The 18,650-nt window shown below is 36.1% G+C and overlaps 1 protein-coding gene across 1 annotated transcript; it reads right to left on the reverse strand.

Annotated features, from left to right (window-relative positions):
* Positions 1-4,244: 4,244 nt before the first annotated feature.
* LOC145106818 (uncharacterized) lies at positions 4,245-5,517 on the reverse strand. Its single transcript, XM_079043749.1, has 3 exons — positions 5,098-5,517; positions 4,439-4,657; positions 4,245-4,256 (listed from the first exon to the last, which is right to left on the reverse strand). The coding sequence occupies exons 1-3, from the start codon at positions 5,515-5,517 to the stop codon at positions 4,245-4,247; spliced, it is 651 nt and encodes a 216-aa protein (XP_078899875.1).
* Positions 5,518-18,650: the final 13,133 nt, after the last annotated feature.

Consider the following 18,650-nt stretch of genomic DNA (forward strand, 5'->3'; position numbering starts at 1 on the left):
GTAATGTAACTTCATATCGACACCTATGATACAAATAAGCTTGAGTGGGTCAGGTTGGGAAACCTGGTGAGTACATAGGGTTTTCAACCCATAATAATATAACTATTAGGTTTAATCATCAAACAATTAACCCAATTACCCATCCCCATTACCTTATTTATTCTTAAGGATCTACCCTAAGAATCAGTTATTTCTCGTTCATTCATTCCTAAGGATCATCCTAAGGAATCGACACAAAGTCCATCATCAGCGGGGTTTAGGCACTAAGTCTGCATAGTCGCCAGGATTTATACGACAGACACTAAGTCCGCATAGTCGCCAGGGTTTTAGGCACTAAGTCTGCATAGTCGCCAGGGTTTTTACAACAGGCACTAAGTCCACATAGTCGCCAGGGTTTTGGCACCAAGTCTGCATGATCGCCAAGGTTTAGGCACCAAGTCTGCATGATCGCCAGGGTTTAGAGTACACCGGGTGAACACATCGTTCACAACACCTACAGGTTCTGAGCCTGCTAGTGTTCCACTGGACTGTCTAGAATAGTCCGTGGTTGTCATCCATACTCTGCTAGATGACGGGGCCAACATTTAGGAACAAGGCTTCTCACATCGTCCACCTCTCACCCTTACCTCATGGTCTATGTCACCTCTCAACTCATCATCCAACTCATATTTCATCTACCCATATATTACCCAACATATTATGTAGATATAAATACATATACAATTTAAATCATATAAAACTTGTATAAAATCGTTCATCCAGCATATATAGCAAGTATACATATAATATGCACACATAACACGTAGTTTATATAAAATACTTCATATCTATGTGTAAGATGAAAGTAACTATGCACTCACTTGATAAGGTGGTGACTCGGTACTCGGACAGCGCTTCGTTTACTTTAAAATAATTTCCTTCGACGAAACCTAGTATTATTACCACTAGATTTTTGTCTAATATTTACCGTGACTAATTATTAGTCTTATTATTATTATTATATAAGCGTTTAAACAATACTTTCCAAACACTATGTACAGACAGGGGCCAGACATAAAACACCGGAGGGCAGTACCATTTTGGCATATAGCACTTCTGAAATGCAACAACCCTATGCGGCCCTTTAAAACAGATTCTCCGTACTGCGAGTAGTTAAAAAGATATTATAACGACACTTATATAAGTCATAATAATAGCTCAAATATTTATTATAAGTTCATAATAACAAAAATAATTTTAAATATAAGCTATATTAAAATAGGGTAAGAATAACTTACTTACAAGGGGGTTTTAGCTAGGAGTCGGGCTCTGCAGGGGCAGAACTTCGTCGCTGAATCTTTCTAGGAAAGATTCGTGCAGCACTTCAGCGCTCACCTTACTATACTAAAACTACAGAAAGAGAAGTCGAATCACGAGGGACTGAAAATGCTCGGGGGATAAGAAGAGAAAGACTCTTGAATCAAGAGAATGGTGCAAGAAATATGAGATCCCAAGGCTCTTCTTTATAGTAATTGAATTTACAAAAACTACCCTCCATAATTACTGAATGACCTTATAGTTATATAAACGACTAAACACCCCTTCATAATACTATTTTAAATAGATTTAACGATATTTGTACTAAACTAATGTCAAAAGTACTCAACACTAGTCTTATAATAACCGCATCGTCGATACCTTTCTAATGATATATACATTTGTATATATATATGTACGTATATATGATTTATACTTTATTTTAATACGTAAATATGCTATTATAATTTGTAACTCGTTCATACGAAATCCATTTTTGACGTTCTTTATTTCCACGCGTTGGTATTTACGAGTACTACAACTTTCATTTAGACGTCGTCAGCTAATTCTCATTCTATCTCAGATTTACAAAACTGTATTGAATTTATCGCACTCGAAGAGTAGGGACCAAGTTTCGTCCATATCTTTAACATACGAGCTCTAATCTCAAAATTATTTATATCCACGCGTAGGTAAAAACAAGATCTAAAACTTTCATTTAGACTCCGTCGGCTAATTGTCAACCGATCTTAAATTTAACAGTAGGAGGAGATTATACTGTTAAATGTCCGCGTAAAATTCATAACTTCTACATACAGACTCCGTTTTCGTCTGTATTTTTACTGTTGAGTTCCTATTAATGAGATCTTTAACTCTCATTTAGGTCGCGTAGGCCAAAAACTTCTCAAACTAAAATTCGAGTTTCGGGTCGTGCACTGCTATGCCAAATCTTAGAAAATTCATAACTTCCTCATACGAAGTCAGATTTGGGCGTTCTTTTTTTTTGTATGTTCTCGGTTTAACGTATACTACAAATTTTGTTTAGATCACTAAGGCTAAAAAGTCTTTTACCGTAAATTCACTATTTACGTCTCCCGGTGCCGTGCCGGTTTTGCAGTAAAACTTCGACGGGCCATAACTTCTTCGTTATAACTCGGATTTCGGCGTTCTGTATATGTACGGAACCATTGTAACATATAATACAACTTGTTTAAGATTAATCCTTCTAAATAATCTTCCAACAAAAACTCATTTTTGATGCTCATCGTCTCTAAATTGACTAGCCCGAATCTACGGGCGTTACAGTGGTGGACGAAGCTAAGATCATTAACTCAGATGTTGTGTAACCATAAAACTCAGTGGTATATCTGAGATTCTCAAGAGTTATATTCATGAGTGCGAAGGCAGTGGAGAAGTGAGAATGTGGTTCTAGAGAAGCGAATGTACCTCTGCTATGTGAAAGTGACCAAGCTGATAACTCCTAACTCAAGGTGAGAAGAGTAAGGTAGCTCATGACAAATGTGAATTTAACAGCCTGTTTGGGAAGAAACGATTGGTAGAATCGGTTCATTAAGTCTTCACATCGAGTCGATTGAGGCTTCAAACAACATGCAGCAACATGCTTCTAGGGAAACTTAGCTAATAGATAGATGAAAAGATTTATACCTGCCCCATCACACGAATTGGGATATCATACGAACCTGTGTCTCCATGATCTTCTTAAGATATTTTTGGTGTTTTTCAGATTTGTGAAAATAAAAGAAATAAAAATAATCAAAAATAAAATATTTTTGTATTTTGAGATTTTCTGAAAAGGAATTAAAAACAGAAAAGATTGAAAAATGAAATAAAGATAAGAAATAATATACATAAAGTACAAAAGGATATTTGAAAATCCGAACCACTAATGAACAGCTGACTGCGAATTACTGCTAGCGTTCGCACCGATTCGCAGTGTCAAAGTAGACTGTGAATGAACAGTGGACTACGAACGACTGCGAACGTTCGCACCGATTTGCAGTGTAATCATTATGTATGCAAAAGTGGTTTCAGAACATATTCAACCTCCATCATTCCTAGGCCTTGAAGTATTCTATTGAAGGTTGTTTCAGGCAAGGCTTTCGTGAATATGTCAGCTAACTGATCAGAGGATCTTACGAAGTGAATTTCAACGTTGCCATCTTCTACGTGATCCTTAATGAAATGATACCTTAGTGCTATGTGCTTCGTCTTTGAGTGTAGCACTGGGTTGTGACAAATGCGAATGGCACTTTCGGAGTCACGATATATTGGGATTCGTTTCATGCTTAAGCCATAATCACGAAGTTTGCTTTGAATCCAAATGACATGGGATGTACATGAGGCAGCAGCTATATATTCAGCTTCAGCTGATGACAAGGATACACATGTTTGCTTCTTGGATTGCCAACTGAGAAGTTTTCCATCGAGAAATTGACATCCTCCAGTTGTTTTCTTTCTATCTAATCCACATCCCCCAAGGTCAGCATCCGAAAACGCTTGTACGAAGAAGCCTGAGTTCGCAGGATACCATATGCCAAGTGGTGAGGTTTGTTTCAAGTATCTGAAGATATTCTTGACGGCCACCATGTGAGGTTCACGAGGATTTGCTTGGAACCTAGCACAATAACAAACAGAAAACATAATGTATGGTATACTAGCTGGTAGATACATCAATGATCATATCATCTGACGATAAAGGGTCATATCAGCAGCTGGTTTTTCCAGAGATGGTGTCAGTTTCGTTCTGAATTCCATTGGAACCTTCGCTTTAGAGTCGCCCACCATGCCAAACTTAGTGAGCAAAGTCTTCATATATGCTTCTTAATTTATGAAAATGCCTTCCAGTCCCAGTCTTATATTCAATCCAAGTAAAATTAATTGGACCCATGGAGCTCATCTCAAATTTAGTTTCCATCAACTTTCGGAATTCAGCTGTTAGGCTGCGATTCTTAAAACCAAAAATGATGTCATCAACATAAATTTGGAAGATCATTAAGTGGTCACCCTCTTTCTTACGAAAGAAGCTTGGGTCAAACGAACCTTGTTTAAATTTAGACATTTTAAGGAAACGAGTGAGAGTTTCATACCAGGCTCTTGGAGCTTGCTTCAGACCATAAACAACCTTGTCTAAGATGTAACAGTGATTAGGAAACTTCTCAGTAATGAACCCAGGTGGTTGTTCCACATGAAAAGCCTCTTCAAGTTCGCCATTCAAGAATTCGCATTTGACATCCATTTGGAATACCTCAAAGTTCTTATGCGTTGTGTATGCCAAGAAGATGTGAACAGATTCCAACCTTGCAACCGGTGCGAAGTTTTCTTCATAGTCGATGCCTTCTTCCTAACAATATACCTTAACCACGAGTCTCGGTTTGTTTCTTATAACATTCTCTTCTATATCCATTTTGTTGTGAAACACCCATTTTAAACCTACAACTGATGCATCTGGTGGAGTTGGAATTAGCCTCCAAACTTAATCGAAATAATGATCAAGAGCAACATTAATCGTTCAAACTCATTGAGTTCGTCTTGCATCGCTTGCACCCAATCAGAATGATCAAGAGCAACATTAATCGTTTTGGGTTCAACCTTGGAAACAAATGAGTTAAACATACAAAATTCCACTTTAGAGGATATTGCAGTTTGTGTCGCTTTTTGCTGAGATCTCGTAAGGACTCCTGCAGAAGATTCGCCGATTACTTCGGTTCTTGGGTGATCTCTGGTCTATTTGGTTAGTGGAGGATAGTTTGGATCATAAGAGGGATCCAATTCAGCATTTACTTCTTCGAATTCTGATTGAACATCTGAATCATCATTCGCAACATCTGAATCATCATTCTTCCCCTTGAATGATGAGAAATCCTTTACTACAGGAATTGAATTGTCACTGTCGAATGGATGTTCATTAGTCACTATTGGTGGATCAATAGATGAAGTAAAACCCTCCACCTGTAATGGAGTGTTCATCTCTTGTGGAATAGGCTGCTCCCCTTGAGGACTGGCATTAGTGTCAGAATTCTCCCCCTGGAATGTAGTATTCGTGGTTTGAGGGATGTTCGCACTTGGTGGTTGTTGTGGCAAATCCTTCGCAACATCATCATTTATTTTCTTCAATTCATCCTCTTTGTTGTCAGCTGCTTTTGATTCGGATGAAATGGCCTTCTGTGGCTCATCAAAAAGTAACATGAATTCCTTATACATATTGGCTAAAGGAATCGTGGATGGACATTACCTACGAAGGATTTCCATCGGTTGACTCTCATTCAATTGAATCCATTTCAAATAGTTGTCGTCAAACGTGACATAGTAGGTTTCTTCCATCTTTTTGGATCAATTGTTAAGAACCCTATATGCCTTCAAGGTCAGCGAATATCCCAAAAATATACCCTCGTCAGCTTTCGCATCGAATTTGTTTCGTTGTTCTTTGGAGTTGAAGATGAAACACCTGGAACCAAATACATGGAAAAAATTAACGTTAGGTTTGTGATTATTGATCATTTCATAAGGAGTAATTGAAAATCGCTTATTTAGGATGGATCTGTTTTGGGTAAAGCATGCAGTTGCGATGGCATCTGCCCATAAATAGAGAGGTAGACATGCGAACGACAGCATGGTTCTTGCAGCTTCGCACAAGGAGCGGTTTCGTCTTTCAACTACGACATTCTGTTGTGGAGTATAGGGAGCAGAAAAGTTGTGTGAGATTCCCTTTTCGGCGAGAAATTCTTCAAATGTTTGATTTTTGAATTCCAGCCCATTGTCGCTGCGAACATTGCGAACCAGCTTTCACAGTTTAAGCTCAATTTGCTTTATAAAATCATTGATTTTTGGTTTGGCTTCAGATTTCTGTTTAAGAAAGTACACCTAAGTGAAACGAGAAAAATCATCAATGATTACGAGAATATACTTACTACCACCGACACTTTCGATTGCAGAAGGTCCACAAAGGTCTATGTGTAGATGTTCTAGAGGTTCGATGACTTTCATGTTTACTAATGTTGGATGACTTTTTCTTCTTTGCTTCCCTATTTCACAAGCTGCACATAAATGATCCTTGCCGAATTTTAAGAGTGGAAGCCCTCGCACATGATCACTAAGAACAAGCTTGTTGATGTCTTTGAAGTTGAGGTGCGAAAGTCTTCTATGCCATAACCAGCTATCATCTGAGTGAATTTTTGTAAGCAAGCAAACGACAGGCTTCCCTCGTATCAGATTCAGATTTAAAGGATACATTTTGCCTTTCCGCTTCGACTTTAGAAGAAATGCTTCCATCTTCTTTTTTATGATTTCAGATCCTTCGTCATCAAATGATACTTTTAAGCCCGTCCCCACAACCAATTGAGAAACACTTTTGAGGTTGTGTTGTAATGCTTCCACATATGCCACCATGCGAATTGAAAAGTCTCCATTCGTTATCATCCCATACCCTTTAATCCTTCCAAATGAGTTGTTTCCATATTTCACGTTTCCACCATCCTTGAGAGCTCGAATCTCTAGTAACTCCTCCTTCCTCCCAGTTATGTGACGCGAGTAGCCACTGTCGATATACCATTCAGCGTAAAATTGCTCGTCATGTATAACCTGCAAGAATCATGCAGATTTAGGAACCTAAAGATGCTTGGGTCCTTGTGAGCCTTTTTACAGAAAGAGAAAAGGTAATTGCAAGATCAACAATATAAGTGCGTTTAACTAATGTGGTTTCATCTTTCTTTGATATAGTAAAGACTTTTATCGTATTTTCTTTTACTTTCGTTTCTTTTGGAAAGGATGGTTTTTGTTTATGTTTTATTTAATTCTTTACGAATCCTTTTTGAGCTTTCTATGAGTTAGTGGTCGTTTTCTTGATTGGAACTTCAGAATCCAAAACTAACTTTCGTTTTCCTTTATCATCCTTGGATGAGACTTTTATGGGTAGAGAATGATGAGTTTTTGGTTTTTCCATAGGTTTCTTTGAAAAAAGAAGGTTTTTGAACAAAGTTCCTTTTGTATTTCTGTGGATTGCAAGAGTGACAGTGCAAACATTGACTGGGGTTCGCATGAGAATGAGCTCTCGCATTTTGATTGGAATATTTTTCATTGCGAACATAGTTAGGATTTTAGGACTGCCAAAATTGCTTCCTTTCATTGAGATTTCTTTGATATCTCAAATTCCTTTGCCGTTTTTGATCTGCAAGTTCCTCTGAGGATTTATGAATGCTCGACTTGGGTTTCGCTTTTCTTGCATGATATTCGTTCATCACTGCCTTAGGTTCGCTTTGAATATCTTTGGTTCCACTTGGACTTCCTTTTTCAAAGCTTAAGTGATTGTTTAGTGGTTCTGCCACATATCGCCCTTTCACACTCCAAGAGGTATTTTCTGACAAACCTACGGTTTCGTCTGCATTATCTATTGGAGCTAACCAAAGGTATTCATCGCAACCATCTTTGTCGTCATTGTTGCCGATGGACGTTAATTCAAAATTTTGATTTTTATCCAGCCCTTTAGTAGCTAACACTTGATTAGGGACAGTTTGTACTTTGGGAAAACCGTTGCTTTCGCTTTTAAAATTTCCAGGTTTATTTTGAGAAATGCGTGCGAACTCAACTTAATTTTCAGAAATCAAAGCTTTCGCAGGTTCAGTTTCATTTTTAACAAACTCTGAGCAGTCAATCTCATCCTCTATAGATATTTTGCTCATATTACTGTCCTCATCAAATTTAGATGTACTTTCAACATTAATTTTGTTTTCTGAACTTAATTTGGCACTCATTGAATCGAACTTCTGTTGGGTTTTGTATACTACAACATCCTATGGTGCACATACAACCCTATATGCTTTGGATCTATGTTTTCTCTAACTATACATGCAATATTTTTTCCAAAGCATTAAGCCTACAACTAGCATACAATTGACATAAACAACATAAAATTGAGTTATAGAATTACCTCTTGTTGTAGCTTGTTCTGTTTTGGCCTTTAAGAACTTAGTGCCCCAAATGTTGCATCTCAAATGGTTTACAACACACCTTGGACAAAGGATGACTTTTGAGAGAGTTTTTTGCACTCAAAATCGGTTATGTGGACTCCAACACACCTTGGACAAAGGATGACTTTTGAGAGAGTTTGTTGCACTCAAAATCGATTATGTGGAATCCAAGAGTCATGGGTAAACCCTAATACATACTCTTGGGCTTATTATCCATGATCCATGATTCAAGTGGGCTAACTCTTAATGGATTATTCAATAAACTTAGTCCATCATGTATCATAAGCCCAAAACATTTATATAACTAATTTACATAATTAGTCCCCATTAATTTAATTAGTCTCTTTTGATCACTAAATTACTTCCAAATTAATTCTTGATGAATACTAATTAAACCATATGATTTCATATTAATATATTAGAACTTATAATACATTAATAAATCATAAATAACCTCTTCTCAAAAGTCCATCCTATCAGATTGTCGTGGTGATATGTAACCCAAATGGACCATGCTTCTCTCGGGTCAAGTACATACCAATTATAGTTATGGGCTTAGACACCTAATCCAACAGTCTGCCACTTATATAAGTCTAATAAATATTATTGCAAGTACGACTCCACAACCCGACTAGCAATCGTAGCTCTTAAGAGCCACTGTCAAACTCTGACCTAGGCAATGACACGTCCATTAGATAAGGGATCATATATTCCTCCATTCTACAAGATATCATATGCACTAAGAAATGGATTATAATCAGTTTCTTTGTCCATCTGTGGTTTCCCAATTTCCAATTTATGACGACTGACTAATTGAACAAATCAAATCAGTCCAGGCTTGGCCAAACACTTAGGTTTGTGATCACTAAATCATCGAGGGGCCCACAGATATCGATTTTATCCCTCTAAGGGTAAAAGGAACGGATAAAATCCGACTCAAATGCTTGCTTGTATTTACTCATCAAATCACACATAACAATATGTTCTATAACACCAAGTTACTGGTGCGTTTACATACGTCAATGTGCAACTTACTTGTAAACTACAACTCACATGTCATGGTTTAAAGAATATAAGATATCATCGTCTCACAATCACTCGTGATAAAATCCATGAAGTGATTCAGATGAGCGTGGGTTTAATCAAATACTCGAATCTTATTCCAAGAGTACTCATGAACACTGCAGCAAACTTTTACTATGTCTAAAACACGTAGACAATCTACAGTCGGATTCCTGACAATCTTGCCTCAATACCTACTTCCAAAGTATTATTGACTGTAGATGGTTTGAATAACATAGTTATTCGGGAAGTCAAAATATGCAAAGTGAAACACAAGAATAATCGAATCCAATATGGTCTCAGAACTTATGAATATAAATAAAACACCTTTTATTTAATCACCATATTGATTACACATTATTCATTGTATAATCTTTCGATTAATCAACTTAATACTTGAATTAAAACAACAGCTATGCCATGCTCCAAGCATGCACACTATGTTTGCCTATGGTCCCTTCTTTGTGAAATAGATCAATTGAAAGCATTTCAAAGAAACTCATTTCACAATTCCAAATCCTTATCGTAAATATAAGAATACCAAATTCTTGCCATTTTCTATAATCTGTTAGATTTTAAACTTATATGCAATGATCCTCTTGTAGTGAATATGCACAAAAGTCACATAGACTTGGCAATAGACTTTACAAAGTACTCCAATGGATAGCAATTCCATGGAAACGAAGTCTCACATCCAAAGTACATTCCTTTGAACATCCTTCATGCATTAAGTTTTCTAATCTTACACATATTTAAGAATAACTTCCACTTATGGAAACATTTCCATATTCCCATTTTGACTCTCAATTCTGAACAAGAGTTACCTCTTCTCAGAGTATGTCAACATGGTTCTTCCGAAATTCAGAATATACTTCCAACTGTCCATAAGCAACCAATCTTTGGTAAAACTCATATTGTCCTCGAAAATTTCTTAACCATTTTAGTCATATCTCGTTCTAGTCCTTTTTTTCCCTCTTAATGCCCTAGGCATTTGGAAAAATTAGAACACGAGAATATTATAGCCTATGCAATCGATCCTATACCCGAAGCGTATGGGACACAATTCATAATGTCTTACATAAACACATGATACTTGATCAGTCTTTTGCTATAATATTTTTATTTGCTATGTTCTCACAATTCGAACTAAGAAGAGGGATGTCGTAATCATAATCAAATTTGAGAACACAATTAACATTTCCATATATATAGAATTTCCTTATGTTGAACCATTCCAACATAGCATTCATATATATCCTTGACTAAATTTGATTAAAATCTCAATCTAAGCTTTTAGATTTGAAATGAAGTATGAATTCCTCTCCCTTAATTATAGCAAAACAACTTTTCAAACCCTGCAACTTTGCGAATTAAAACTTTTGTTTTCTATAATTAACATTGCTAACTTGCAACACTTAGCCTAATAATTGTGCTCCCACTAGCAAAATAATTACATTCTTATTAGCATAACACTTATGCTCCCACTAGCTTTGACATGTACCCAGAAATCAGCTGGACTTCTAGAAATCAATACTTGTTGACTTTCTTACCAAAGTTCAGAGTTCTGATACGAGATGCTTCGATAAGACTTTATCTAGGCTTCTCAAAATTATACACCTTTCCTTAGATATCTCACATGTGTGTCTTAAAAATTTTAGAACTTACAACAATAAGACTCAAATGTTTAGACCTTCTGCCATTTCTCACAATTCGAACTATGAAGAGGGATGCCGTAATAATAATCGAATTTTGAGAATGCAAATATCACAATTACTAACTCTTTAAAATCTTCTTAGTGAAAGCGTTTCCTCACAATCACTTTCATGAATTGGAGAGAAACCTTATGACACTTAGATTTTTTATGGTGTATGTGTTCCTATCCATTTAAATCTGTCATAACCATAATCACAAGACAAGGTTAGTGACAAATCCAAACTCATACGGACTGAACTTGTTCAATCTTAATTTCTTGCCACTTGGCAGCACAAAGGCCTACCATTGCTTCCAGTTTGTTATGCAGACAATTGAGAACTCATAGAACTCACATGCATAGTCAACATCAACTGTAATGGGCACAAAAACGATAATATCTCAACACGATAGGTTACAAACCTCAGGTCGTGTGCTAGCGATAAACGATTGGTTTTATTCTTGATTAGTTCTTGAAACTTTTAAGATCTTTAAGACTCCCACTGACCTCTTGAAATATAAGTTTCTCTTTGTCAAGAAAAATTATTTGACAAACAAATATTCAAGAGTTAGTGTGGTTACTTATCAAGAAAAACACTTCACACAATTGGCCTTAGTTGGTCTTTGTTTTATCGAAAACATCACAACTTACCAATTTCAAATGTACAAGAGTAGAAAACATTTTACTTTACATTTGATAATTGTTATAAACCTCTCTTAAGATTATGTCACTCAAGGCACAATCTTGGAGTATGACTCTAAGACTTGTTTTTGGAACGAAGTATGACTCATCTTCTTGATTTAACCATTTCAACAATTCACAATTTCTCTTCTTAGCCACACAAATGCACTAAGATATCCTTAGAGGATCAATTATGATATGGTTTTCCATAATCATTAAGATGATCATAAAACACGATACTAAAGTACTCTCCCATCTTTTCAGATTGGAGAACCTTTTATCTTTCTGCCTAATTTGATTCTTCTCATTTATTCTGCAAAACATTGAAACTTTTCCAATGACTCAGAATTACACTTAAACTTGTAAGCATAACCACATTTACTAAACTTTCGTAAATTATAACGAATAGTCTTCTCGCTCTTTGTGATGAACCTGACGCACATCCAGTGAACCCGATCCCCTACTCCTTCACTTTACTCACATATACATGTGAACAAGGAATTAGTCTTATTTTCCAAAGATGAAGTTCTCATTCATCACACAGTACAAGTTGCATGATTCCAAGTTTCTATCCAACTGAAACTTGGGTGATGAGAATCTTTCCTTATTTGGTATATTCTGACGCTACCACAAACGAAAGAATCAAATCCATTTTCCAATATTGCTATTAATAGAATAATATAAACAACAATTTTCCCAAATGCCATTTTAAGGAAACTTAAAATAAGATAAAATAAAAAAAAACTTTTATTTATTTATAAAACTGCGGAAAAACTTTTCCTTACAATGCAATTACAAATGAAAATATGTCGTTATCTATTCCTAGGCAATCTATCATAACTTTTAAGCAGCAGCTCAAAATTCTGATCATCGAACCATGCGATCGAAATCCATTTCTTCGCGACCAGAATCAGCTTATTCTTCCTTTAAGTTCCCTTTCTTTTCTTCGATTCTCCAAAACATCATGTATTAAGAATATCCAAATATGAACTTAATAGAGTTAGATATTGGACTTACCTGAAGTTGAGTCAAACTTTTTGACTTTACCATCCTTATAATCTTTCAGGTAAATAGAGCAGCCTCGCAACCAATGCCCCTCTTCTTGGTAATAGGAATATATGGACCTTTTGGGAATAGTATACTGGACTATCTCAGACTTAGCCTTTCTCTTTACCATTTGTTCAATTGACCTTACTATGTCCTATCCCTTTCCATTGGGAAGAGAAAGCTTTTCTAGACTTCCAATGTTACCATTGTCAATGACCATGGATGTTCGGAGAGTAGACCTTCCAATCAAATTTGCTTTACCAGTGCACCAAATCATTTTTGATTCAGCAGCAACAAGAAAATAGGTAAGATCGAGATGGGTCATGTTGTGGTTTATCATATAGTAGTCCTTAATGAAACCGCTATATGACTCAGGAAGTGATCGAAGAACCCAGTCAACAACCTACTTCCTTGAGATTTCGACATCCAACTCTCCCAGCCCGTCAACATGTAACTTCATTTACAAGATGTTGGCACATACAGACTTCCATTTTTGTGTTTGCTTGCCAATAGGGCTTGAGTGACCTTAAACTTTTCAAGTCTTTGAACCTGTGGGTAAGAGAGAATAATTGGAGGAGGTGGAGGAAGTGAAGTATGATTTCCAGTCCCATTAATGCATGAAAAAGGGATTAATCTTTCACCTTGATCGTCATGTGGGATATCATCTTCATTAGAGAGGTTTTTCCAAAAGGATAAGGAAGACCATAGTTATCAGAACTAGACATCTATGAAGGAGAAATTCAAGTTAGTTGATTTAAGTCCTTAATATAACACCCAAAACGAAATATTAAGGCTAGGACCCAAAACAATATTCTACAATTGCGAAAGGGGATGCCATAATCCAACTGTAGAATATTTGAAGGTAGGTAAATGACGATTTACCAATTTCCACCATGAAAAACGAAATAGATTATTAAGTTTTAATTGGATTTGAAATTCCTAGATTCTTTGAGATTCATTGAACTTTTCAATGACATGTTTAAATCTCGATTGTGCCCTTCGGGTTTGTGACTAGGATGTCGAGGATCACAAACAAGTTGTGAATAACCATGCAAATGTGCTTGGTACTCTTAATGTTACAGATCACCTAATCAATGTGTCGGTTAACCACACACGCTCCATTGATTAACGATTAACATCAAGCTACCCTTTGCCACACACTGTCAGTCCCGGATTAAAGTGTCGGTTAAGAATACACGCTCCACTAACGACCTAACAAGGTGCAAAGTGCAATTTCATGGGTTAGCACCAAATTCACATTTTCCTAAGTAACTAAGGTTTAGAATTTATAAGTGTTTAGTTACTTTGTATTTTCATTATACTTTTAATGAGAATTAATGTCTTATCATATCCGTTCGGCTAACGACCCTCCACCAGTCAAGGAAGCGGTGGGTGAGAGTGGACACCCATTAAACTACCACTTTATAGGCAATAAGCTTATACACCCTTATAGACTGGCTTCATGAATGAGCCCTTCTAACGGTAAGACTGACTTATCTTATATATATATATATATATATATATATATATATATATATATATATATATATATATATATATATATATAATTATTAAACTTGTAATAATATAATAGTATAAGGGTTGAATTTTAACTTTTAAAACTCTAAGGTTTAGTATTAAAGTATTCAAAAGTGAGACTTTACAAACTCCAAAACTTGAGGGCAAGTTTTGAAACTTGTCAAAACTTTTGGTTTCCATAACTTATGAGTTTAATGTGGTTTTATGAAAAACTTTTCATGTTCCATAACTTGAGGACAAGTTATGGAAGACTTTAAAACCATTTAAAATGACTCTTAAAAATGAGACCATTCATTTTCCATAACCTATGAGTTTTAATAACCTTTTAAAATAATTTTTTTTTCATTTTACATAACTTAAGGACAAGTTATGGATATCATTAAGGCAATTAGATCATATTTTTAACTAACAAAAATTGTCAAATAATTTATCCATGATCTATCTAAACTCATAAGAACAAGATAATTCATATCATCAATCTTTAAGAAATTAGCCTAATCATATAAACTAATACAAATCTTCAAATTATGACAATTATCTTTAAATTCGACAAGCATGATCATTACCTTATGAAAAAACAGATTTTATGGTTCAAAAAAACAGTTTGGGGTAATGATCCTAATCCAATTTCTGGCCAAAACTCGAAATTTTGCACACTGGAGCACCAACTCGGTGAGTAGATGAACTGGACTCGTCGAGTTGGTCCATTTCTGAGTGGACTCGTCGAGTCACCCAGTGGACTCGCTGAGTTCACCAGTCAGAATGCAGAAAAACGATTTTTCCAGCTTTGAAACTTAAGCAAGCATCAAATATAATAGAAAACAATCCTAGGCTCTAATACCACTATTGGGTTTTGTATACTACAACATCCTATGGTGCACATACAACCCTAAATGCTTTGGATCTATGTTTTCTCTAATTATACATGCAATATTGTTTCCAAAGCATTAGGCCTACAACTAGCATACAATTGACATAAAAAACATAAAATTGAGTTATAGAATTACCTATTGTCGTAGCTTGTTCTGTTTTGGCCTTTAAGAACTTAGTGCCCCAAATGTTGCACCTCAAATGGTTCACAACACACCTTGGACAAAGGACGACTTTTGAGAGAGTTTCTTGCACTCAAAATCGGTTATGTGGACTCCAAGAATACTAGCCTCCCAGATTTTAGCTATGGGGTCAAATATATATATATATATATATATATATATATATATATATATATATATATATGTTAGGAATCCAAGAGTCATGGGTAAACCCTAATCCATACTCTTGGGCTTATTATCCATGATCCATGATTCAAGTGGGCTAACTCTTTATGGATTCTTCCATAAAGTTAGTCCATCATGTATCATAAGCCCAAAACATATATATATACCTAATTTACATAATTAGTCCCCAATAATTTAATTAGTCTTTTTTTATCACTAAATTAATTCCTAATTAATTATTGGTCAATACCAATTAAACCATATGATTTCATATTAATATATTAGAACTTATAATATATTAATAAATCATAAATAACTTCTTCTCAAAAGTCCATCCTATCAAATTGTCGTGGTGATATGTAATCCAAATGGACCATGCTACTCTCAAGTCAAGTACATACCAATTATAGTTAGGGGCTTAGACACCTAATCCAACAACTTTTGCATAGTATCAGATTTTATTTGCTTCGTATCATTTTCATCCAAAAGCTGTTTTAACATGTTTTTGTGGTCTTTGGACTTAATGTATGATTCAATTCTTTCCAGTCCTACCCTGTAAGCATCAGAAGTCTCGTCAGATGATACAATAGATTCATACTTATAACAATCGGCGTCAATTTCATCTTCCTTTAATTCAAGAAATGGTAAAATCATCATGTGAATTTTCGCACCAATCTCACAATCAAGGTCCCATTGAGTAATGTTAAAGTAAAGCCTTTTAGCAATCAAACAAAAATGCTACGTTGTTTTGAAAGCATCAAAGTGTCTCATTGCAAGTAAATTAAAAGATCTCTAGACTTAGACAAATCTGAATCGATCTTCTCAATCCACATTCGCCTCTCATCGCTTTTCGACGAAATCCTGCTAATTGGATCAGTTAGGTTAGAGTTTGTTAAACGAGTTCTTTTTATACCATCACTAATACTTGAAAAAGTGAATTTCAAGTCATTTAATTCAATCTCATATCTAGACATAGGTATATTGAGAGATTCAAGAATTAGATTTACCTTGTTGATCAGCTGTTTGTACTCATTAATTTGTTTACCGACCGGTTTCGCTGTGAAACAACTATCATCTCCTCTTTCACCCTTAGTAGTACTCCCCTGTGTTTGTGACCTTTCGTTTGTCACCATCAAGCATCTTCCTCCAAACTGCAAACTCCCTTCTTTCGCAACAAATACCCTGCCGTGCGTGGGTCTACGAACCTCGTCATCTTCATAGTCTGTTGACCCGATCTCAACTCCTCCAAACTCCTTTCCTGTTACATTTTCCTGCACAATTAAAGCAGGCATAGAGTTATCATCATTCATTTTCTTCATAATCTCCTCTAACTTTCGCATGTGGTAAGACTCATCATCTTCTCCTTCCTTCTTCTGATTTAATCTTCGCAGCATACACTCCTTTGCCAAGTGGTTTTTGCCATGGAAATAGTTGCAATCATATCTGGAGTCACCCATGAGCTTCTTTTCTTTCTTGTCTTCATTCTTCTGCGAAATGTTCGTATTTTCTTCTTTCACCTTTTCAGGGCTATAACTGCCCTTCCAATTTCGGTTCTTGTTCCGGTTAAGTTTTTTCTTTGTGAATCTCTTTGGTTGTGATACCATCATAGCAAACTCTTCTTTAGAGAGTTCACATTCAGAAAGCTCAAAATTTGAATCATCCTCTCATCCATCTTCTTACCCTTCGCAACGAGGGCCATTGAACCCAATCCTGAGACAACTTTCGCTTCTTTAGTCACTTCATCTTCGTGTGACCTTAGGATACCAACAAGTTTGGCAAGTGTATAGTTCTTGAAATCTCATGTGCCTTAACTGTAAACATGACTTTTTGTTCGATTAACTCACGTCCAATGCCATGTTTCGTCATTCTGCTCAAAAGATGATTATATCAGTTGAAGGTTTGACTTAAACTCTCTTCAGCCTTCTGTGAAAAGGTACCAAACTCTGAAAGCAAGAGCGTTTGTGTTGGGTGCTGAAGATCTGCATTTGTTGAGTAGAGTTCCTTATGTCGATCCCATATGGCTTTGGCAGTGTCACAGGAACTGACCAAACGAAAAGTATCAGCTTGCAAGGCAAATCGAATGATTCCCAATGGCTTAAAATTGTTGATCAGTTTTTCCTTTTTATCTTGAGGAACGTCCTTGATATCAAGAAGGATTTTCTTGTAGTCGTTTTGAGTTTTGATGACTCTTTTGCTTTCAGTATGAACAAACGGTCCAAGAGTTATAACCTCCCATATTAGGTATCCATTATCTTCTAGGCCAAGAACATAACCTTCAAAGTGAAGCTCCCATACTTCATATTCATTAGGAAAGAGAATTGGGATTCTAGTGGTTGATCCAATGCTGCTTGATAGATTGATAGAGTTAAAGTGAGAATCGTCGTGTTGCATGATGATAAGATCTTTAAAACCTGTTAAGAATCAGACGTGTAAAACAAAAGCAGTTTTAGGGTGATATTGAAATTGCTAAGTAACGTCAAGAACACTATTATGAACGTTAAGCTAGATCCACTATTAACGGAAACCCTAAAAGCTCTTAAACAGAAGAGATGCGTATTTATTACACAGTCTCGTGCTCTGATACCAATTGTTAGGATGTTGATCCTTGAAAATATCATTTAGATTCAAATAGATTAAAGCAAAGAACACAACGATGACTCAAAATATGCTGAATGATTAAAAGTCACGCCTCAGAAGAATTCGACAAAGAATTGCTACTATAGAGGCATGATTAGGGTTACAGAATAATATCAGAGTTAACAAAAATACGATGCATGCCTGCATCTTAAATACTCTAACCCTAGATAATAAACACAGGAGGACAAGCCCAACCGCTTTACATAACAAACTATAGAAAAAGCCCAATGACGCAACATCTAATACTCAACACCCCTGAACTCCGATTGTTGGCCTTGGGACAGTTTCGTTTGTAATGGCCAGTCTCCCTGCACCCATAACATGCTTGACTTGCTCCAACATTATTGGGTTGCCTGTTTTGTTGTGGCGGTGCTCTGCAATACCGGGCGGTGTGCCCTCTCCAGTTACAGTTGGTGCACTGCAGATCTCGACATGCGCCGTTATGGTTGAAACTGCATTTATCACACTTTGGAAGAAAGCCTGCATATGGCTTTGCAT

This window comes from Lactuca virosa, chromosome 4, assembly GCF_052849685.1.
Source record: "Lactuca virosa cultivar CGN04683 chromosome 4, Lactuca_virosa_CGN04683_v6, whole genome shotgun sequence".
NCBI lineage: Eukaryota > Viridiplantae > Streptophyta > Magnoliopsida > Asterales > Asteraceae > Lactuca > Lactuca virosa.